General features: G+C 46.6%; 1 protein-coding gene across 1 annotated transcript in view; it reads left to right on the forward strand.

The window, feature by feature from the left end:
- Positions 1–24,065, forward strand: part of XPNPEP2 (X-prolyl aminopeptidase 2) — a 40,076-nt gene that overhangs the window by 10,701 nt on the left and 5,310 nt on the right. The window contains exons 7-15 of the mRNA XM_043974868.1: positions 1,837–1,983; positions 5,753–5,854; positions 7,951–8,032; positions 9,621–9,816; positions 10,638–10,727; positions 11,144–11,253; positions 13,278–13,355; positions 17,811–17,882; positions 21,158–21,218. Coding sequence (XP_043830803.1) covers positions 1,837–1,983; positions 5,753–5,854; positions 7,951–8,032; positions 9,621–9,816; positions 10,638–10,727; positions 11,144–11,253; positions 13,278–13,355; positions 17,811–17,882; positions 21,158–21,218 — 938 coding nt within the window. The remainder of the gene's footprint in view (positions 1–1,836; positions 1,984–5,752; positions 5,855–7,950; positions 8,033–9,620; positions 9,817–10,637; positions 10,728–11,143; positions 11,254–13,277; positions 13,356–17,810; positions 17,883–21,157; positions 21,219–24,065) is intronic.

Below are 24,065 nucleotides of genomic sequence, written 5' to 3' on the forward strand. Positions count from 1 at the left end.
TTATTGTTGTTGATTCTGTAGCCCCCTCCCTTGTCCTCTTCCCCCCGCCCCACCAGGTATCTGAACTTCTGTCAGGTGAAACCACCAACTGGGATGTCAGGTGTTTTCTAACATACTCCCAAATTGTTTTAAACTGGATGACTGCTTTACCCACATCTTTTAATTATTTCTGCCACACTAAAAGTTCACTTTGAGCAACTTTTAAATTGCTCACTTTTAAATTGTTTGTGGGGAAATTTTGGAAAGCAAGCTCTTGTCTTCCACCATCTTCCCAGAATCCTCTCCTGCACCCCTTTAGCAATCAGGGAAAGCCTACGGACCCCTCTCAGTAGGGATTTTTAAGCACAATTTTTAAGCACAAAATTAACCAACTGTAGTAAAATACAGTTGCAATGAATTGTTTTTCTTAAAGTTCACAGACACCAGCTTAAGAGCCCCCAACATAGAATAAGCCTATGTTGCTGGTGAAGCAGCTGAATGGTACCTGGCCTTTTACTTGGAAAAGGGTTCAGAGCCCCTTTTCCCATTTCTCACCTGTATTCAGTACAATATAATGTATGCTTCTCGATGGAGGGTGGAGGTTATCTTGCCTGTTTGTATTTTTATACCCAGCACTTAGCATATAGTGCCTGGAACATAGTAAGTGATTAATGAATGTTCTATCCAACCTTATCTATCCATCCATCCATCCATCCATCCATCCATCCATCCATCCATCCATCCATCCATCCATCCATCTATCTATCATCTATCTATCCATCTTACCTAAGAAGGATCCAGCCTTGATGAAGGCTTGGGAATGGTTTTCAGCATTTCGTCCATGGGATTTGCAGCTGGGACCTTAGAGATAATCTAGTACATTTTAACCAAGAGGCACCTGAGGCCCAGAGAGGTTAATGGGCTTGCCCCAAATCATAGAGCTCATAAATAGCAGAGTTGAGATTTAAACCCAGGAGGCAGCTGGATGGTGCAGTGGATAAAACACTGGCCCTGGCTTCAGACACTTGACCCTTACTAGCTGTGTGACCCTGGGCAAGTCACTTAATCCTCATTGCCCCGGAAAAAAAGAAAGAGATTTGAACCTAGATCCTCTGACTTCAAATGCAGTATTCTTTCCATTGTATCATATTCTTCATTTATTTGCTCCCGTTTCTTCCCCTCCATGCAGATGACTTCCTCCCGTATCACCTAGGCAGGAAATCAGCAGATCATAGGGTCATAGACTTAGAGCTGGAAGAGAACCTTAGAAGTCATCCAGTCTATTCTCCATTTTACCAAAGAAGGAAACTGAGGTCCAGAGAGAAGTGACTTGCCCAAGGTCACAAAAGGAAATAAGTAGAAGATGGGACTTGGATCCTAGTTCTGAGTCCAAATCTAGCATTCTATTTTGCCCATCTCCTGGTCCCTGTTCTGCCATCCGCCATGGGTAGTCTCTGTCTCTGGCATTTGCCCCTTGTTTCCCATGAGGATTTACAAGATAGATAACTTGGGGGTGAAGAGGTGGGGAAGGTAGAATGTCATTCATTCCTCTGGGAACCCCTGGATCTGAGTCCTGGTGCTGTCACTGGCCTTTCACATTGGATCAGTCCCATTCCCTCCTTTTCCTCATCTATAGATACAGGACAATGCCCAAGTGCCCAATTCTTGGGATTGCGAGAGGATTTCACTGGATAATGAATGTCAACATGTTTTCTAACCTGTAAAGCTAATACATACAAGGAATGATTCTATAATTCTTCATTTGCTTCATCCTTTTTCTTGAGTCTAGCCCTGCCCAGGAAAGGAGTGGAAGGAAGAGCACCAGGCAGGACATAATTTCCTCCTTTCTCTCCTCAGACACATGGAAGAGTTTTGAACTTCACCTTCAAGGTTCCAACAGAAGCTTGGTGTCCATCAAAGACAACCTTGTGGACCAGGTTTGGGGGACAGAGAGGCCTGCCATTCCCAGTGAGCCAATTTTCTACCTTCAGGAGAAGTTCACAGGTATCTTAGTCCCTCGTATAATACAGGCTATATTTGCTTGGTCCTTTAGCTGGGAATTTTCCTATAAAAGGCATTAAATCATGGTGAGAATAGGGGAGGAAATCTCAAAGAGAGAGTGGAAGCTCACACAGAGTAAGCACTTAAATGCTTATTGAATCAAAGGTTAATCCTTGTATCAGAGGCTCCCTCTCTGTCAGTCACAAAGAACATCTTGAGGATCTCTCATATCCCTCTGGCTTATCAGACCCTACTCAGGTGAATTCTGGGAGTGATTCCCTACAGGTGAGTAATTTGGTATTTCCCCCAAAGGATGGTCATTGGCTCCCTTACAAGCACTCAGACTAACAAGACACCAAACATAAAACATTTTTGTTGTATAATAAAGAACATAGAATTGACTAGTACCTGAGTCCAGAGAGAATCAAGAGAGTTACTTCTCTGCTTCTAGTGGCACTCCCCTTTTCAGGGTCCTACACAGTATCTATGACTCAGAGAACTTTCCTGAATAGGGCCCCGCTGTAGGGAGAGGTTGAGGTTGGCTTCTATGCCAGCTCCAGCGTCCCCTGTTATGGTACTCCCTCCAGTCCTAGGTCTTGGCTGTTTATCTGTCCATCTGTCTCCCCTTAGTTTGGCTTCTCTGATCCAGTCCTGGCCATGCCAGTCTCTCTCCCATCAATGCTTCATTTCTCTGTGGCCAGTTGTCCTCTCATGAGATCTCTCATCTGCCCCTCTAACCATAGTGGCCTCATGCAGCATAGACCAAAAGAGAAGGCCATTCGAACCCAGAAGCCCTCGTGGGGAGATGGGAGGGGGAAGGGCCAGTTCCTCTCAGCCTGTGTTGCCCCTAGAGGAAATGTGCCCACTGCAGTGAGGGCAAACTTGCTACCAAAGTCATCCTTGTTAAGAGAGAAAACTTGTGGCAGAGTTGTCTCACGTCACACACAAAGACGTAAAGAGCAATGCTACCTCTTGCCCACCATAAACACTTCCTCTGAGTTATTTTCCTAGCCACAGGGACAGGCTTGGACCGAATCATCTAAATTCCCTCACCTTGCCTGGGCTTAGGGTGACCAGGGTCAGGGCTCCATCTAGGGCCCTGGCTTTGGGGTCAGCCCGTGGCTCAGAAACAGCCCCATGGGAGTAATTTTAACATGTCGTGCCCTTTAACTCCCCTAAGTGATGACACTAAGCAGGAATAGGGCCAGGCTCCCAGTTATAAATGACTGTGTCCCAGCCTGCACTGGGGCTCTAACTGACTCACCAAGGGAGTGCCATCCCAGCAGGCTCCTTGGATAATCCTGGGCCCGCTTGGATGTGAGGAATATCACAAGTCTCCTGAGTGGGTGAGAGGCAAAGAAGGGGGGAGGGACAGATTTCAAAATACCAGGTGTGATATAACAAGTTCACACCTGCCAGCTTTTGATCTCTTATAAATTGGATTCTGCAACTGGAAAAATTCTTCTTTCTGTATCTTAAAATAGTTTTCTACAGAAAACTTGCCAGGCATGGGCTGATAAAGTGGGAGTTAACCCCAATCTCTGCGGAATCGGAAGTTAGAGGACATGGACTTTCTTCATCTCTCTCCTAGAGAGGAAACGATACCAAAGGGGATTGGGATTTGCATGGCCATTGCAAAGAGGAGGAGAGTACAAAGGGGGTACCTTTGGGGACTGGCTGGAGGAAGAACTCAAGAGAGAAGGAAGCCTAGGGTAGAGAGGCCAGGTTGGGGTTTTGTGATGGAGTGAACTCGGAAATGAATTAAAGTTAGGAGGAGGGTTATCATTTTTAGGGTGAAAAGAAAGGGAAGTTACACTTAGAAAAGATAATCGCCTAGGATAAATAGATAGATAGGACGGATGACTGAATGGATGGATGGATACATAGATGGATAGATGAATGGATGGATGGACAGACAGACAGATAGAATAGATAGACAGGTAGAGTGAATGAGTATTTTTTAAAAGCTTACATTGTGCCACGCACTATACTAAGTCATTCATCTTGTTACATTAATTTTATCCAAATGTTTCTCTGTTTTCCCTTTAAGTTTGGGTCCCTCTTCTTTTGTTTTTTTTTTATCAAAGTCCCTCTTCTTTTGAAGAGTTTTCATATAGAATACATATCATATAGGTATATGTGTCTGGGACAATGAGAGGATGAGTGACTTGCCCGGGATCCCACAGCCAGGATGGGTCAGAGGCAGGATTTGAACCCAGGTCCTCTTTACTCCAGGCTGATTCTCTGTCCCCTGCCTCAGTAGAGAGTTCTCTCACAAGAGCTCCCTGCATGCCGAGCTCGCAGGTACACACCAAATATAGATACGCACAGGAATCCGTGAACAGGACTGTGATTGATTTCATCAGCATGGAGAATTCCCAGGGTGAGAATTTCCTCTACCAACATAAACCACAAGTACACATGTATAAATAAATATATAATAGCACCATAGAAAGTAAAGACAAATTGGCCTTGGAGTCAGGGAGACTCGAGTTTTGAGTTCTGCCTCTGACCCATCCTGGCTATGTGACCCTGGGCAAGTCCCTTAACTGCTCAGGGCCCCAGGAAACTCTGATATGCATCAATGGAGGGAGTTTTCATACCAGGAGATCCCCATGCTATTTAAAATCACAAGTCCAGGGGCATTTAGATGGCGCAGTGGATAGAGCACTGGCCCTGGATTCAGGAGGACCTGAGTTCAAATCCGGTCTCAGACACTTGACATTTACTAGCTGTGTGACCCTGGGCAAGTCACTTAACCCCAATTGCCTCACCAAAAAACAACAAATAAAACCACAAGTCCAGACCAAAAATACAAATTATATAGTGTGTATGTGTGTGTGTTTATACATGCATATAGGAATCCGTGTTTCTCTCTAGTTCCCAGAGGCTGGGAACTTTTATGCTAGAGACTCTATGGCTGTGGCTCTCCACTACCACCTAGCGATAGCATGCATGTATAGCAGGGACAGTTACTAAAGAATAAAATTTTGGCCTCCAAAATGTTGGCACCACAAAACTGCCACTGGCAGTCCAATGAATACAGAGCTTCCCAACACTGTTATTGAGCCATTCATTCATTAAATAAACATTCAGTTTTTTATTCAAGTCCTGTACTTGGTTCGTGGAGAGATACCAAGTTTCTCTAAAAGATGAGCCGGGGTGGGGGTGGGGGTGGAGGGGATGTAGGGGGGAAGGAGGGGGTGGGGGGATGGCCCAGAAGGCATTTGAGAAAATGGAATTTGAGTTGGGCTTTAACAGATGGGTAGGAATTCACCAGAAGAGGGGAAAGGAGAGAATTCCAGGAATAGGCAACAGCATCACCAAAGTCGGGGGGTCAGGAAGTGGCAGGACATATTTTGAAGGCAGAGAGTAGTCCAGTTTGACTGGTATGTAGATTGCATAGAAGGAACTAGGTCAGCTGATGCCACATTCTGGAAATCCTTAGAGGCTGGGCAAAGGAATTCTAACTTTGTTCAGAAGACAATAGGGAGTCATTGAAGATTTTTGAGCAGAGGAGTGACATCACCAGCTCTATGCTTATACTTCAATATTTTAATGGATCAGTGATCTCATCAATTCGGGTATGCCCTCCAATGGTGCAGATCACCACTCATCCACACCTCCTCCTCATCCTGTGTGATTCTTGAATCTTCTGGATTCCTATGGAATTCTTGAATCCATGAATCTTCCATAGAGAATGTACCTAATCAGGTGGGCTGGGTGCAGGTCAGTGGACTCTTATGAATTCTTTGGACCTCTCTGATTCCAGGGAGCACGTGGCAGGATAAAGTCACAGGAATCCGAAACCAGATGCAAAAGCACACAAAAGCCCCCACAGCCGTCCTGCTATCTGCTCTGGATGAGACAGCTTGTAAGCAGGGTTGCTAACACTGTGGGGGTTGGGGGGAGAGGGGGGGGGAGGGTTGCACCCAGGGCAAATGGTTTAAAAAGCACGTTTAATTGAGGAAGGGGAACAGGATACCATATCGTAACAGGCAGAGACAAAGACACAGTTGAGAGGTTATTACTGGGGCAGCTGCTTTCAGGGTAGAGGAGGGGTGGGGTGGGGGGAAAGGGGGAAGTTCCAGAAAGGGAGAAACTCACCTCCAGCATACCAAAAGCCTACAAGTGAGGTCAGTGTCCTCTAAATCCCACGCACCGGTGCAAAGGCCCAGTTGCCCTGCCCTAGTTATGACTCTGCTCCATTCCCCTCTCCAAAATCCACTCACATAGACCTCCAGCTTTTTTTCCCAAAATGCCAAACGCTTCAAGCTATGTCATCATGGATAGAATGAATAGGAAGGGGAAGGGGACTATGGCACCATGAAGCCATTCTCTCAGGAAGTCCCCCAGCACAAAGGAGCTAAAAAAGCCTGAAAGGAAGGAAACCAGGAGAACTTCCTGGGCCGTGGCTATGCCCACCCCCCAAATCTGTAGCCGAACACCTTTCCTGTCTTAGTCACAGGATGATTGGAAACAAAAGTTTCTCCACTGCCTATGGGGATCTCGTCTATAAAACCAGACTGTTTCCTTTAAAACACCTTGGCTGCCCCCACCCCACACCCCTCTATTACTCTCTGACAGTCTAGTCCCTTCTTGGATTCCCAGACCAGGGAATCTGCTCTAACACACAGTTGAGCCCCACTCTGTGTCAACCCCCAACCCTGCCACCATGACACCCAGTCATCCATCCTGGCCCTTATTACAGTCTACTCATAAGATCATAGATTTTGGAATGGAAGGGAACTTTTAGGATGTTGAGTCCAGCCCTCTTGGTTTCCAGAAGATGGAACTGAGGCCCACAGTAGATCCTAGGTCTAGAGCTAGGAGAGACCTTGGCCTCTGAGGTCTTCCTTCATTTGACAGATGAGGAAACTGAGTCCCAAGAAGGTTAAATGATTCCCTCATGGTCAGACATAGGATCATAAATAGAAATCTGAAAGGGTCCTCAGAGGTCACTTAGTAAGCCAACTATACCCTCCAGTTTGACAGAGGAGACTAAGGCCCAGAAAGGATCCTAGATCCTAGATCCTAGAGTTGTAAGGGACCTCAAAGGTCATTAAGTCCAACAACCTTATCTTGCAGAGCACAGAGAGTTTATCTACTCTATGACTTCTAATCTGTGGCCACTCTCTAACATCTGGTCCAACTCCTCTGTGACACCCAGCATAAGCCCTCTCCCCATTACCTAGCCTAGGGACCCTAGAAGATCCAATCTGGGCCCCTCTGAGACCCAACCTAGCTTCTCTGTATTGTACAAAGTCTAGGCCTCCTCTAAAATGTTCTGTCCTCTATGACACCGAGTCTAGCACCCCTACCATAGTACCTAGTCCAAGCTTCTCTAGACTCATGGGATTTGCCATTTCCTTCTCCTGTAGATTAAGGAAAACAAAGGTGAAGTGACTTGCCCAGGGTCACACAATAAGCAAGGGTCTGAGGCTGGATTTGAACGCCAGACCCAGCACTCTATTCACTGAGTCACCTTGAAGTACTATAAAATTCCAGCTATCAAAAACATTCATCATCACCATGATCATAATTGTTATTGTTCAGTCATTTTTCAGTCATGTCCCACTCTTCATGACCCCATTTGGGATTTTTCTTGGCGAAAATACTGGAGTGCTTTGCCATTTCCTTCTCTAGTTCATTTTACAGATGTGGAAACTGAGGCAGAGTGAAGTGACTTGCCCAGGGTCACACAGCTAGTCTGAGGCCAGATTTGAACTCAGCAAGATAAGTCTTCCTGATTCCAGGCCTTGCACTCTAGCCGCTGCAGCATCACCTAGCTACCCAAAAATAATAATAGTTTCTCTTATTGACAGAGAGCAATAATACGGGCATTTAGGTAAAGGGGGGATGGGAGAATTAGAGAAAAGTCTTTAGGGAGCAAGGCCAACAGTGGGGTTGAGAAATGACCATTGCCAGCACGTTCAGCCTCTAATAAGGCCACTCTTGATTGTTCCCCAGGGCTCTTCAATCTTCGAAGCAATGATATTCCTTACAACCCCTTCTTCTATTCCTACACCCTACTGACCAACTCCTCCATCAGGTACCATTTTCCTCTTCCTCCTTGTCACAGTCTGCCCTGATCTGCTTTCCCCTCCCATTGACCTCTAGTAACTATGAGCTCCTCATTCCCATTTGGGCTTGCTTTGCCTCTGGGCTGAAGCAAGCTCACGCATCCCGGCTTGCTGACATGATGGCTACAGACTCTTGACCTAAATTTAGCATTGGTGTGCCTTGGGACTAGACCTCTCTTTGTTTAACCTTGAGCTGGCTCTACTATCTCAGTGGCCCACCCTGTCTGTGTGTTTCTCAATAGCCCATAATGTTCTCTTTTTTGTGTGGGGCTATGGGGGTTAAGTGACTTGCCCAGGGTCACACAGCTAGTAAGTGTCAAGTATCCGAGGTCGGATTTGAACTCAGGTCCTCCTGACTCCAGGGCCGGTGCTTTATCCACTGCATCACCTAGATGCTGCCCCCGTCCATAATGTTCTCCTCTCATTTGCCCAAGGCCATGCTCATGAGATCTCCTCCAGTCTCCCCAAGAAATTCCTCCAATGTAGAACCAGAAGGGCCCTTAGAGACCATCTGGTCTAATGCCCTTATTCCTAGGTGAGGAAACCGAGGCCTAAAGAAGGTAAATGACTCGCCAAAGGTCACACAGGCATGCCATGTCCAAGGCGGCATTCAAACTCAGGTCTTCAAACTTGACTCCAGAGCCAATGCTCTGTAGGCTCAGAGGTCTAGAGATAGAAGGGACCTCCGAGGCCTTCTAGCCCAACCTCTTCATCATACAGAAAAGGAAACTGAGACCCAGGCAAGTTAAGTGACCTGCCCAAGGTCATGCATGCACTTAAGCATCTGAAGCAGGATTTAAACCAAGTTCCTCTGACTCCTTGTGCCAGCTCCCCTCCGTGATATGGGAGAAAAGAGCTCTAGAGTCAAAGGCCAGGGTCTTGGGTCCTCCCTGGGCCTCAGTTTTCTCTTTTACAAAATAGGGGGAGTTGGACCAGATGGCCTCTCAAGTCCCTGGCAGCTCTAGATCAATGATCACAAGTCCTCGTTCCCTTTTCCCTGTGGCCTTGTGTTTGCCGTTCCCTGGTCCCACTCCATGCCTGATAGTCAGGGTTGATGGGGTGGGGGGGGTGCAGGGAGATTTCAGTTTGATGTCAGGAAAAAGTGGAATGGGCTGCCTCTAGAGGCAGTGGGTTGCCCCTCTCCTTGACAGGTGTATTGTGGGAATTCCCATTCAGGCACAGGTTGGATGAAATGTCTTCTGAGGGCCCTTCTAATTCTGAGACTTTGGGATTCGGAGATTCTGGTGGATCTCTGGGAGAACCAAAGGTCCACTCACCAGCCTTTTCTTCCTGCCTCCACCTCTTCAGGAAGCTTGAATTGGAAACCTAGTGTCAGCCACCTGAGCATCCCATTCTCAAGGGATGATGATCTGAGAGAGGCTCTAATGTCACAGGTCACATAGACAGGGCTAAACCTCCCTTCACCAGATGCTGCCACCTGGCCCAACCCCACAGGGAATTTTTTCCAGTCTCAGCTCAGGGAAAGCAATTCTTTGCCTCCTGGTCCCTCAGCCCCCCCATCTGGGGCCTTTCTGCTTTTTTCTCCATTTCTGTCAGGTTATTTGTGAATGCGAGCCGGCTGAGCAGTGATGTCCTACAGTACCTGAATTCAGATTGCACAGGCCCGTTGTGTGTACAAATTGAAGATTATGGCCGGATCCAAGAAAGAGTCCAGGAGTATGCCGCAGGAGATGTACGGGTCTGGATTGGAACTGAATACACCACCTATGGGCTCTATGGGGTCATACCCCAGGTGAGGATGCCAAGGGCATGCCAAATGCTATTGTTACCTGACAAATTCCAAGGTCCCCGTCTTTCCACTCACCTTGCCTCTGTCCCCAGTGCTGAAGCCATCACACCTTGACCATGTCCCCTGATGAGGAAAGCCACTAGAAAAATCACTGGGCTTAGAATTAGAGGGGGGTGAGTTTAGTTCCTGTCTCTGCCACTTTCTAGCTGTGTAACATTGGATAAGCACCTTCATAAGACCATCCTACAGATTTTATTTTACAGATGAAGAATTGAGGCAAGGGTTGAGTAACTTGCCCAGGGTCACACAGCTAGGGAGTGTCCAAGACAAGATTCAAATTCACATCTTTCCAATTCCTGCAGTGCTCTATCCACTGTGCCACCTGGCTACCTTGATTCTATTAATCACCAGTGGCGGGGTCAAGAAAGGGAAAGATAAAATCCCTACCATTGGGGAGTTCACAGAGCTAGAGAGAAAACACACACATACATGAAAAGGTTTGAGAACATGTACGGAGACGAACGGGTGCCAAGCAGACGGAGTTCCAAAGTTTGGAGGGAAGAAGTGATCCCAGTTGGTGGATTAGTCAGGGGCTGCTTCTTGGATATGGTGTTTTGGCTCTGGGTCTGGGAGTTGGGGGACCTGGCATGGCATTGAGCTGAGGGGAAGGTCTGGAGAGTGAGGGGAATACCTCGGTCACCCTCTCCCCAGCCATGCTCTGGCATTTCCTACCTACCTTTGGTTGGGCAGGGGGGTCACTGGCCTGAAGGTACCCCCCCGAGACCATCATTTCTTCTATTTCCCATGCTGTATTCCCTGCACAGGAGAAACTTGTAGAGGACTCCTACTCCCCCGTGATGGTGGCCAAATCAGTGAAGAACGAGAAGGAGCAGGAGCTACTCAGGGCTGCCCATGTAAGTCAGTGGCACCAAGGGCCACGGTGCGGCCTGCTTGGACACCTCAGAGCCATCCACAAGAGCAGCTGCAAAGGGAAAGTCTGTTAGAGGGGATGGCTCTCTGGGAGGTAGGAGGGATGATACAGGGAGAAGCTCAAATGAGTAACAAACAAAAGATCAATAGAAATGTGGTTTTTGAAAAGAAAAGAAATGCAAAACCTCCCAGTCTCATGGCTCTGACCCCCAGCCTGAGCCTGACAGACCCTCTGGGCTTCTCCATTGAAGCTGGGGAAGTGGATTTGGAGGTTCGGTTATGCCACTGAGATGGTTTGGAAGGCCTGTGTTTCCCAACCCCTTCCTCCCTCAGGGGGCCCACATTTTTCGCCCTTCCCTGGGTCCCAGCCCTGCAACCCGTGAGCCTCTTCTTCCTCTAGGTGCGGGATGCTGTGGCTGTGATCAGGTACCTGGTGTGGCTGGAGAAGAATGTGCCCCAGGGCACCGTGGATGAATTCTCAGGGGCAGAACAGGTGAACAAGTTCCGGGGGTAAGTGGCTCTTTCCCCCACCCAACCCCCTCCATTCCCATACACTTGACCACGTCTGGTCAGCCCCTGGCCCCGCCCCTGGCCCCTTTCTTGTCCCCGGGGTTCCCAGTGTCACGGCGACACCTAGTGGCTGCTTTGGGAATGTGGCATTAGGCACAATTAATGCCCACACAATTAGTGGGCATTAGGGCTCAGGCTGGATCACTTAGCCCTGTTTAGCAGAGATACACCTGCCTGCTTCCGGGGCCCACCTAAGAGTACAGACCAAGTAGAGGTGGGGAAGGGGCGGGCAGGAGAAAAGATTTGGAGCCAGGGGACTGGGATCTGAGCTCTAGCTTGGCTAATACCTCTAGGCCTCAGTTTCCCCTTCTGTGGCTGATTTGGAAAGAATAGGAAAAGATAACCTGAGATCCAACCCTGGCTCTACCACTTGCCACTTTGTGACCTTGGGTGACCCTTCCCCTCTATGGGCCTCAGTTTCCTCATCTGTAAAATGAGGAAGGTAGACTTGTGGGCCTCTGAGGTCCCTTCCAGCGTGAGCCCATGACCCATTTAGTCCTAAATGGATAGGGGTAGATTTCTTCTTTTTAAAAGTTTTTAAATTTAATTTTTGTGTGTGTGAGGCAATTGGGGTTAATGACTTGCCCAGGGTCACCCAGCCGGTAAGTGTCAAGTGTCTGAGGTCAGATTTGAACTCAGGTGCTCCTGACTCTAGGGCCGGTGCTCCATCTACTGTGCCATCTAGCTGCCCCCTGAGTGGATTTCTTCTAAACATTAAGTGGCTCAATAGAAAACCTATCCCTCTCCCCACTGGAGGACATCCAGTAGGGTGGACTCAGTAGGGAGGACTCAGTAGGAGGATTTGGGGGGCCAAGGCAGTTGGGGCCAAGCAGTCCAGGTTGGTTCAATTGTACCAGTATTCATTCTAAAGTGATAGCTCTGTGCAGAGCCCAAGGCTGGGGAGGGGGTTGGGGGTATGCTACAAGGTATAGACCAAACCTGATCCCTACCACCCCCCCACCCCAGCTCCTAGCCTAGGAAGGGATGCAACATCAATACATGTTACTGCATAGTTAAGGTGTTAGCAAGGAGCAAACAGAATGCCAGCCTGGAATGGAGTTGGGGTGGGAGACATTATAAATGAACAGGAATACAGAGGTAGGAAGGCTCAGGGTATGTTGGGAGAGAAAGGCAGGGGGACTAAGGAAAGAGCAGAGATAACCCAGTTTGACTGAAGGGAACAGTGCTAGTTAAGGCCAGCGAAAGGTTGGGAGGTTGTAACTTCATGAAAGGCCTTGAATGCCAGGCAATTGAATTAAAAATTGCATCAGTAGATAATAGGAGCCCTTGAGGACTTTTGGGTAGAGTGGCATGATCAGATCTTTGTAAAATCCAAGCTGTACTGGCAGCCACATGGAGAGAGGGTTGGAATGCAGACAGCTGAGGCATGAAGACCTCTTAGGAGGCTGTTTTAATCATTCACTTGGGTGTTCAAAGTGGGGATTGTTTAAGGAGGGTGAAGATGGAATGGAATGGAGGGGGGAGCTATATATAGCAGGCATGGTTGAATCACACTACAACTAAGCTGGAAAGGTCCACAGAATCATCTAGTCAAACTCCCTCCCGGAGAGAAAAAAGCCCCCTGAGGCTTTACCTCTCTCTGCTATCCCCAGGGCCTAGCAGAAGGCCGGACACAGAGCAGGCATTTACGAAATGCTTGTTGATTGATTATTGATTTTCTAAGCAGGGAAACTGAGTCTCAAGAGTGGTTAAACGATCTGATGAAGGTCATGCAGGTAGCCAACAGCAAAGCTGGGATTTGAACCCTGGCGTTTCTGATTTCAAATCCAGGGATGGGTGTTTTTTCCACCGGGGCTGTCTGGTGATGGCCTTCAAGATCCCATTCTGCACTACATAGTGGCCCATTGGAGCCCTCATTCTGGCCCCTCAGCCTTCCTGATCCTGCCCCCTACACCTCCCCTCCCAGTCAAGCTCCAGACCCACTCTCTTCTTATTCACTGCAGAGAAGAAGAATTCTCAGCAGGGCCCAGTTTTGAAACCATCTCAGCCAGCGGCCTGAATGCTGCCCTGGCCCACTACAGGTATGAGCGTGGATTAACTGTCCCTTAGAAGTCAGGGACCCTGAGCACTGTGGGCTCTCTCAGGGGGGAGAAACCATGAGGCCAGTCATTTGGGATGGACTTTGCGTGAGAGCCGGGGCATTGAGGGACTGGGGGAGCGGGAGACAGCTCAGAAGCGATGGCTGAATCTTTTCTTTCTTCTCGTTTATTTCTGTTGGATAACCTGTGGTGTGGAAAGAAGCCACAAAACCTTCCCATTAGTCTGGCCCGAGCTGCACAAGATCAGGTCTGAGGGGGCAGGCAAGCCAGATGTTTGGCACCTTTCTAGACCAAACATCTGGAGGCTTGGCCGAATTCTTTGGCCCAGATGGCTCACAACATCACACAAACACAGTCAGGGAATCCCAGCAACCAGGAATGTTAAAGCTGGAAGAGACCTCACACACAGTCTAGTCTGGTTCTTCCATTTCACAGATGGGGAAACTGTGACTCAAAGTGGCTCAGTACCTTGCCCAAGGTCACATAGCTAGGAATCTGGAAGTAGAGAACTCATGGGGCCTGGGATGAGCACCTCCCTGCCCCCAATCCTGAGTCTGGGTTTCCTGTAAAATGAGAGGTCAACAACATGATCTTTAAGGTCCTCCCCCTCCCCAGCCCCAACATTGTCTGTTCTCTGATCTCTGTTCTGAGCTCCGAGCTTAGAACAAGTTCTCTCCAAACTCGAACGTTCCTTCCAATGCTGGCATTCTATGTCCATTCTGAGATTCTCTGTTCAAAAGTCCCTCCCAGCTTTGATTCGGTTCTAAGGGCTCTCCCAGTTGTGAATTTCTGTTCTAAGGTCCTGTCAGCTCTAAATCATCTGACCCCAAGCTAAGTGACTGAACTGGTCTTGACTCCCAGTCTGTTGCTCATTGCTCTCTCACTCATCTGTACTCTAGTGTACCCATGACCTAGTTGGGGCAGGGAGAGGAAGGGGATTCTCCCTCTGCAGAGACACCTCCTAGCTCATGCCCACCTTAGGGGATGGTCTACATGAGTTATTAGGGCAGAAAAATTCACACACGAACAAACCCCTAAAGCCAGTCTGGTGATGAATCTCTCTGCCCTAAGCCAGGGATAGTGGGGGCTCCTGACACCCACAGTCTGTCACCAAGCCCAGCCCCCCTATTCCAACTTGGCAGGACTTGTGCTGGGCTATAGGGAGGCGTTGGCCAGAGTCTTCTAAGGCCCGGCCTGCGGTTGTGTCAAGCAAGTCCCTCCCTTGCTACCAGACAAGCTTCCTCTATCCATGTTCCCATTATGGGAGGTTATTGGATGCCTCCCGGTCCTGCTTTCAGTCAGGTCAGCCCTGAATTAAGTGATGATGTGGATCAAATTTGTCTCTGAAGCTCCCTACACCCCACCCCCACACACACACTCCACAGCCCTCCCCTAGCTCTGCTACTGACTCCACCTGGCCTTGGCTAAGTCACATTCCTACAAAAAAAAAGGGGGGGGGGTTGGACTAGGCAACCTGCAAGTTCTGTAAGTTCGCTTCTGGACCTCACATTTCATGTTTTCTGCTCTATCTGTGTGACTTTGGACAAGTTATTTCCCCCAACTACATTTTCTCAGTCTGTAGAATGAGGAGATTGGACTAGAAAATTTCTAAGGCCCTTCCCCCATCTCATCCTATGATTCTGTCTCCCTTCCTTTTCCTTTCCCTCATCAACACTAGCAGATATGTCTTGTGTCTTGTCCTTTCAGGGCCCTCCTCTATTAGTTGACAGCTAACTAACATGGTTCACTAATTCATACAAGAATAACTCTTCCTTTTACACATAATTTGGGAAAATAAAAAATTCTAAAGAAAAAAGAAAAGGGGGTGGGGCAGCTAGGTGGCATAGTGGAGAAAGCACGGGCCCTGGATTCAGGAGGACCTGAGTTCAAAGGCAGGGAACTGCTGATACAATTGGGGGAGGGAGGAAAAGAGAAGGGAGTCCTTTCTTCTTTTAACATTTATTTCTTTTCAGCATTCTTTTCTTACATTTTGAGTTCCCAATCTCTTCCTCCCTCCCATTACCTTCCCCATCCATTGAGGAGGCAAGCAATATGATTTCCATTATGCATATGAAATCATGCAAAGACATTTCCATATTAACCATGTTTTTTAAAAACACAAAAAAATTGAGTGAGGAAATTATACTTCAATTTGTTCTCTGAGTTCATAAGTTCTCTCTCTGGAAGTGGATAGCATTTTTCATCATGAATCCTTTGGAATTGTCTTAGATCACTGTATTGATCAGAGTAGCCAAATCTTTCACAGTTAATCATCATGACAACATTGCTGTCCCCATGCACAATGATCTCCTGGTTCTTCTCACTTCATTTTGCATCAGTTCATATAGGTCTTGCCCCATTTTCTGAAACCACCCTCCTCATCATTTCTTATAGCACAGTAGTATTCCATCACAATCATATGCCATAACTTGTTCAGCCATTCCCCAATTAATGAGCATCCCCTCAGTTTCCAATTCTTTGCCACTACAAAAAGAGCTGCTATAAATATTTTTGTACAAATAGGTCCTTTTCCTTTTTTATGTCTTTGGGATACAGACCTAGTATTTCTAGGCCAAAAGCTATGCAGAGTTTTATAGCCCTTTGGGCATAGTTCCAAGTTGTTCTCCAGAATGGTTGGACTAGTTCATTACTACTATTTTTCCCTCAACTCCTCCAGCATTTGTCATTTCTGATAGGTGTGAGATGGTATCTCAGAGTTATTTTAATTTACATTTCTCTAATCATTAGTGATTTAGAGCATTTTATATGACTATAGAGAGTTTTGATTTCTTATTCTGAAAACTGCCTATACCTCTTTTTCTACTTTGCCAATTCTGCTATTTAAGGAGTTGTTTTCTTTAGTGGATTTTTGTGCCTCTTTTACCATTAGACCAATTCTGTTTTTAAGGTGTTCTTTTATTCAGTATTTTTGAGACTAATTTACAATGCTGTTAATTCTCTTTTCATAATTTTCTTACATCATGCTCATTCACCCCCCCCCAATTTTCTTCTACCACTCTTGTCTCTTTCTTTAACTCTTCTAAGAATTCTTGATGGGTTTGGGGACAATTCACATTTTTCATTGAGGCTTCGGTTGTAGCTGTTTCCACAATGCTGTCTTCTTCTGAGTTTATATCTTGATCTTCCCTGCCATTTTACTATCTTTTTATGGTTAAGTTCTGTGTGTGTGTGTGTGTGTGTGCGTGTGTGTAGCTTGCTCATTTTTCTAGCCTATTTCTTTTTTTTTTTTAATTTTTTTTAAGTGAGGCGATTGGGGTTAAGTGACTTGCCCAGGGTCACACAGCTAGTAAATGTTAAGTGTCTGAGGCCGGATTTGAACTCAGGTCCTCCTGACTCCAGGGCCGGTGCTCTATCTACTGTACCACCTAGCTGCCCCTCTAGCCTATTTCTTAACTTTGAATTTTATGTTAAAGGTGGGCTCTCCTCACCTGGGAGTGGGGAGGCACTGTCCCAAGGTTCGGGCTTTTTCATGCTGCTGTTTTCAGAGCTAGTTCTGGAGGTCTGCAAGTTTTTGGTGCTTCCAACATAGTGTGATCCTGGGGGAGGTATGGTCATGGCTCTCTTGGTCTGCACTCTGGTCTTAATCAAGGAAGAACCCCTGGTCCTGTGCAGCCACAGGTGCTAGCACTCCTCTTTGCTTTGGAACTGCAACCAGGGCCCTTGTTCCCTTGTGATCGACCACCAGTGCTCCTCTCTGCACCAGAACTGAAACCCAGAAACACATATGGGCAATAGAGTTGCCAATCAGCATCAGCTATTTCCAGCAAAGGGTCCCCTATAATCTCTTTCTGGACCAGCTGTCCAACCCCCTTATCATCTCCAGGCTGAGAGCTCCTGAAGCTGCTGCTGTTGCTGTAGCTACTGTTGCTGTCTCCATGTGTGTGGGTCTCTGGACAGGCCTCCACCTCAGTGTCACAGACTTCTGCTGACCTCTTAAGTTTTCTTGAGCCTGAAAAATGTCTCACCCTGACCTTTCGTTGACTCTGCCACTCCAACATTTGATTTGAGGTGCTATTTTAAAGTTGTTGGAGAGGTATGTTGGGAGAGTTTAACTGGGTGGCTGCCCCTAATCTGCCATTTTGGCTCCACCAAGGACTCCCTACTGTGATCTTCGTATCACATGGGTGGTCCTATGGTCTTTCTATACATAAGACCAGCCCTAGATTGATAGTGCAGTCCTGGGGCTCCATGAAGAAGGGGCAGGAGAACAAGTTTTTTTTTCAGGACAATGAGGGTTAAGTGACTAAGTGACTTTGCCCAGGGTCACACAGGTAGTAAGTTTCAAGTGTCTGAGACTGGATTTGAACTCAGGTCCTCCTGAATTCAGGACTGGTGCTTTATCCACTGTGCCATCTAGCTGTCCCCAGGAGAACAAGTTTAAACTGCTCTTTTACCAGGTCCCCTTTTCATTTTCAGTCCAACCAAGGAGATCCACCGCAACCTGTCACGAGACGAGATGTACCTGCTGGACTCTGGAGGGCAATATTGGTAAGTCATTCCCCCCTCCTCAGGTCTGTCCAACTCACATAGGTGCTCTCTCTTCCCTTCTCCCCTGCCTCAGACCTGAGGAAAGACTACCATTCCACTCCCTGCCCTCAGGGAGCATCCTGTACAAAATAGATATACCAAGATGCAACTGGGTGTGGTGTAAGGGCATCTTACTGTTTTGTGCCATTTTGGCAGTCTGTGGACCCCCACTGTTCATAATAATGTCTTGAAATGCATGAAATAAAATACATGGAACCACAAATGAAACCAAATATATTGAAATAAAGATGTAATCTTTTCTCCATCCAAGTCCTCTGGACTCCTGAAATCTCCAAGAACCTCTAGGGTAGTAGAAAGAACTCTGGCTTGGGTCCTGGGGTCCTGGGTTCTAGGCCTGGCTTTTCCACTGATTCACTGCATGACTTGGAACAGAGCACTTGTCATTAGGCATTGGTAGAGGGAGTCTCCCCACTGGGAGTTCCCTACATCAATGAAATCCTGGAGCAAGTTCCTTCCCTTCCCTGAGCCTCAGTTTCCCTGTTTGTACAGAATGGGTTAAGTTAAATGGTCTCTAAAGTCTTTTCAACTCTAACATTCTCTGGTTTACGATCCCTCCCAGCTCTAACATCCGTTGACTCCATGTTCTAATATAGCACCTCTTTCAGGAGCTTGCCCCATCAATCATTCCCTCCACCCTCTCTGTCATCTTTCAGTCTTGTCCTCTGTACTGGCTCCCTCCCTGATGCCTACAAATGTAGTCCTGTCTCCCTCTTCCTTAAAAATAAGAATAAAAGCAAACCAAAAAAACCCCTTCAATTGAATCAGGTACTGGGGAAAGATGGACAAAGACCAAAACAGCCCCTGTCCTCAAGGAGCTTAAATTCTATTGGGGGGGGGGAGGAGGGAGAGACAAGATACATGAATATAAATATGGAAGCAGCATGCTAAGTACAGTGAGAAAGACCCTAGCTCTGGAATCAGGGCTTGTTGTTGTTCAGTTGCTTTTCAGTCATGTCTGACTTTTTCTTGGCAGAGATAGTGGAGCTACCATTTCCTTCACTAGCTCATTTTACAGATAAGGAAACTGAGGCCAACAGGGCTAAATGACTTGCCCAGGGTCACACAGCTATTAAGTGTTTGAGGCTAGATTTGAACTCAGGAAGATGAGTCCAGTGCTCTATCCACTGTGCCACCTCGTTCCCCCTGGAGTCAGAGGACCTGGGTTCAAATCTCACCTCTGAGACTTTCCACCTATGTGACCTTGGACAAGTTTCTTACCTTTCCTGATACATAAAATGAAGAGGCTGGACTACACAGCCTCTGAGCTTCATTTCAACTCTGGATCTAGGCACCTACAAACTTTATGGCCATGGTAGAGCTTTGAGAAGTAGAGATGCCAAAGGGAGAAAAGCTTGTCAATGAACCATTCTTACAGTATACAGAAGAGAGCAAAAGGAAGTTTAGAAGGGGGCATAGATGAGTAGGGTCCTGTTGTCACACTGTTGGTTAAAATGAATATGTTTTTTTAAAAACCCAAAGTGTATATAACAAATTCAAAGTGTCATATATAATCCTGCTTTTCTGTTCTTCCTATGTGGAAATGCTCATCTCTGCTGGTGTTTGTCAAACACATAAGGAAAAAGAAGAATAAAAAATAAAGATTGAGGATAGAGAAAAATACATAGGAAACAGCAAGCCTTTCAGTAGGCAGGTACAGTATTTACCCTGATGAGTATGAAGCAAGGAGGGCAGAGGGGAGCAAACGTGACCGAGACCAAGGGAGACCAGGGAAATGTGAAAAGGAAAAGAACATTGGTCGCTGGGTTGCTAAGGGTGAGCTCCGTGGAGGAGGCGGCCCCCAAGCAGAGCCTATAAGCAAGAGCACCATTTGGCCCCAGAGAGATGAATCAACCACTTCCATCCATCAATGAGTGTCGAAATCTTGGAAAGTGTCCTAGTAAAGGGAAGGGAAGCCGGGGGAGTGATGAGTGAGAGAGGCTGGTTTGAGTTTCAGGCTTACTCAACTCAGGGAGAGGCTGGGTTGGTTCACAGTCATCTCTCTTCCTCTTCTTCCCTTCATCCAAGTGAGAGCCCTCCCCTCCAGTGACCCGATTCCTGGGAACCCATGGATCCTGAACTCCTCCAAGGATGCAATGGGGCAGGGAGAGCTTCCAGAACTGAGAATTTTGCCTTGGTAACCTTTGTCCATAGCTACAGATCAAGTCAGATAGAGAGTACAGCCCAGTGCATCGGGGATCAGGAAACTTAGCTCTTTCATTTACCAGCTATGTGACTTTGGGCAAGTCACTTGACTTTTCCAGGCCTTTCTTCCTTTGTAAAATAATAAGGGTATTGGACTAAGTGATCTCTAAGGTCCCTTCCAGGTCTGACATTTTATGTTCTAAGGGCCGTTCCAACTCTGACATCCAGTGTCTCTATTGAATTTCAAATAAATCTCAACTTACAACAATTCATCTTACACCCGACTTTTCTGGAGCACATCCTGGCTATCTGGCTCCGTGCAAGTCACTAAACTTCTCAGGACAATTCTTTTTTTTTTTTTTTACAGATTTTTTTTAAAGTGTGGCAATGGGGGCTAAGTGACTTGCCCAGGGTCACACAGCTAGTAAGTGTTAAGTGTCTGAGGTCGGATTTGAACTCAGGTACTCCTGACTCCAGGGCTGGTGCTCTATCCACTGTGCCACCTAGCTGCCCCAGGACAATTCTTTAAGAGGATAAATTGCACAAGTGCTGAACTGCATTGCTAGAGGGAAATTTTCCATTCAGGGATATCCCTGTCCCAATGAAATCACAAATCCTCTCCCTATTCCCTCTTTCCATCAATTCTATCAAGCAAGCTCTCTCCTCCAGCCCCATAGATCAAGATAGTTAATCTTGATCTCTCCACTCTCTCCTCATCTAGTTCCACATTTTCTTTTTTTTCCTTTTTCTTTCTTTCTTTCTTTTTTTTTTGGAGGGGGGGGTGCAGGGCGATGAGGGTTAAGTGACTTGCCCAGGGTCACACAGCTAATAGGTATTAAGTGTCTGAGGTCAGATTTGAACACAGGTCCTACTGAATCCAGGGCCAGTACTTTATCCACTATAGCACCACCTAGCTGCCCCCATAGTTGCCCATTTTCAGCCAAGGGAGTTGGGTCAAGACCCTACAGGCAATGGAGGTCCATGACTAGACCGTGCTCCTTCACCTATATGGGCTCCCACTGCCACAAAGCTCGGGTTGGAACGTGACCAAAGGGTTTTTCCTTTTCCTGCAGGGATGGAACAACAGACATCACCAGGACAGTCCACTGGGGGATCCCTTCTTCTTTCCAAAAGGTACAAAGCAGACCCTAGCATTTCAGCCCCTTCCCCCTATACGTACTTTCAGCTCCCAGCTTTGAAACCTGATATTACTGGAGTAGGGAGAGATGAAAACTCCATTTGGGCCCTTTATCACATTCCTTCCCAGCTCCTCTGGGACCTTACCCCCTTTATCATAGTCTCATCCTCTCCCTCTTTTCTCTCCCTCCCTTCCTCCCTCCCCCTCCTTTTCTTTTTTTAATTAATAATTTTCAATTAAACATTAATTTTCTCTCCTTCCCACCTCCCCTTCACTGGGAAAAAAGAAAAAAACCCTTGTAACAAATATGCATAATCTTATAAAACAAACTCCCGTATTGGTCAGGTCCAAAAATGTGTGTCTCGTTGTGCGTAATGAAGCTATCACTTGTCCATCAGGAGGTGTGTCACATTCTTCATCTTCTTCCTCATACAACCAAACTCCTGGTTCTCCTCCCCCTTCTGTAGGTCACTGTTCCTTCTGCCATTCTATCATCCATCTCCTGCCTACTAAGGACACCCTGAAAGCTCTTTCTTGGGCCCCCTTCCGATCTCCCTCAATACTCTCTCAGTGGGCTCATCTACTCACCTCTATGTAGACCGCTATACATCTCATCTCTCAACTCCATTTCCATTTCACCAACTGCCTACTTGGATATGGTATTGGCATCTCAAACTCAATGTGTCCGAACCAAATTCTCTTCATTCCTCCTCACCTGAACCCATCCTTCCTCCAAACTTCCCATTTTCTGATTATCTTTTTTTTTCAGGGCAATAAGGGTTAAGTGACTTGCCCAGAGTCACACAGCTAGTAAGTGTCAAGTGTCTGAGGCTGGATTTGAACTCAGGTCCTCCTGAATCCAAGACTGGTGCTTTATCCACTGTGCCACCTAGCTGCTAAACTTCCCATTTTCTGTCAAAGACACCACCATCCCCTCCAATCACCTAGATTGAAAACCATTGGAGCCACCTTTGGCTCTTCCCTCTGCCTCCTCCTCAATTTCCAATTATTTTCTAGGTCTAAAGGATTCTACCTGGGATTTATACCAGGAGTGCAAGGCTAGTTCAATATTGGGAAAACTATCAGCATAATCAAGCACATCAATAACAAAACTAAATGAAATCATATGATTTTCTCAATAGATGCAGAGAGAGCTTTTGACAAAATTCAGCACCCATTCCCTATTAAAAAGACTAGAGAGCATAGGAATAAATGGAGCTTTCCTTAAGATGATTAACAGTATCTATCTAAAACCACCAGCAAGCATTAGATGTAATAGGGATAGGTTAGAAACGTTCTCAGTAAGATCAGGGGTGAAACAAGGATGTCCATTATCACCACTATTATTCAATATTGTAGTAGAGACGTTGGCTTTAGCAATAAGAGAAGAAAAAGAAATTGAAGGAATTAGAATAGGCAAGGAGGAAACAAAACTATCACTCTGTGCAAATGATATGATGGTATACTTAGAGAATCCTAAAGAATCAACCCCAAAACTACTTGAAACAAGCTTAACAAAGTTGCAGGATATAAAATAAACCCACATAAATCATCATCATTTCTTTATATGATGACAAAGCCCAGCAACAACAGATAGAAAGAGAAATTCCATTTAAAATAACTGTAGACAATAAAGGATTGGACCCTCTACACGTCTCTCCCATCTGTCCCCTTCTTGATGCTCACCCAGCCAACCACCCTCATCTAATCCCTCATCAGTGCTCCCCTGGGCTGTTAAAATAATATGCTGACGGGGCACCTAGGTGGCGCAATGGATAGAGCACCGACCCTGGATTCAGGAGGATCTGAATTCAAATCCTGCCTCAGACACGGGACATTTACTAGCTGTGTGACCTTGGGCAAGTCACTTAACCCCAATTGCCTCACCCCAAAAAATAATAACAATAATATGCTGACTCAGGTTCTTCCCTCTCCAACCCATCTTCCATACAGTTGCCCAAGTAATCTTCCTAGAGCACCATCAGGAGGTTCCCATTGCCCCTGGGTAAAATGTCAGTTCCTCAGCATCCACAGTCTGGCTGGGGCCAACCTAACTGCTTAAATGGCTGTGATTTCCTCTTCTTGAAGATGATGGGGTGGTCATCCCCCATGTTTCTCCTATCTGGCACTCCTTCAGATGGAATGTGTGAGCTTAAGGAAACCCCATCAATTGTTCAATCCAACTAAGGCCTGATGAATGCCCTAGGGTCAAGCTTTCAGCCCCCAGCCACACAACCCTTGCCCCACATGCCGTGTCCTGAGTATTCCCTCCTGCTGCCAGCTGAGTATGGCCATGTGGCAGTACCTTGTAGGCTAGTCAAAGTTGGAAAATTGAATAGAACTTCAGGTCACACACCACACATATATATATTATATACATATACATGTACCTACATGTATACACACAGACTCATACATATACATACACCTGTATAATACACAGTGTGTGCATATACACCATATACACATGCACACATATACACATGCATGGATGTGCCACACACATGCATGTACAGCATACACACATATACACAATACATGCATACACACATTGACCCCACTACCTGTCAAATTTTGGATACTAATTTTGCCTCATCCTCCACAAGAAAGAAGCGCTGTGATACAGGGGAAGGAGCACTGGTTCTGGAGTCAGCAGAGCTGGGTTCCAATCATACATCTGAGCTTGCCTAACTATATGCCCTCGGGAAAGTTCTTTTCTTTCTCTGGGCCTCAGTTTCTTCTTCTATTAAATGAGGGGGTTGGGCTCAATGATGTGTGAGAGCCCTTCCATTTCTGGTAGTCTCCTTTGTCACTGGCTCCCCAACTCCAAGGTCTCCCTGCTC

The sequence above is a fragment of the Dromiciops gliroides genome, chromosome X (genome assembly GCF_019393635.1).
Source record: "Dromiciops gliroides isolate mDroGli1 chromosome X, mDroGli1.pri, whole genome shotgun sequence".
NCBI classification, from domain to species: domain Eukaryota; kingdom Metazoa; phylum Chordata; class Mammalia; order Microbiotheria; family Microbiotheriidae; genus Dromiciops; species Dromiciops gliroides.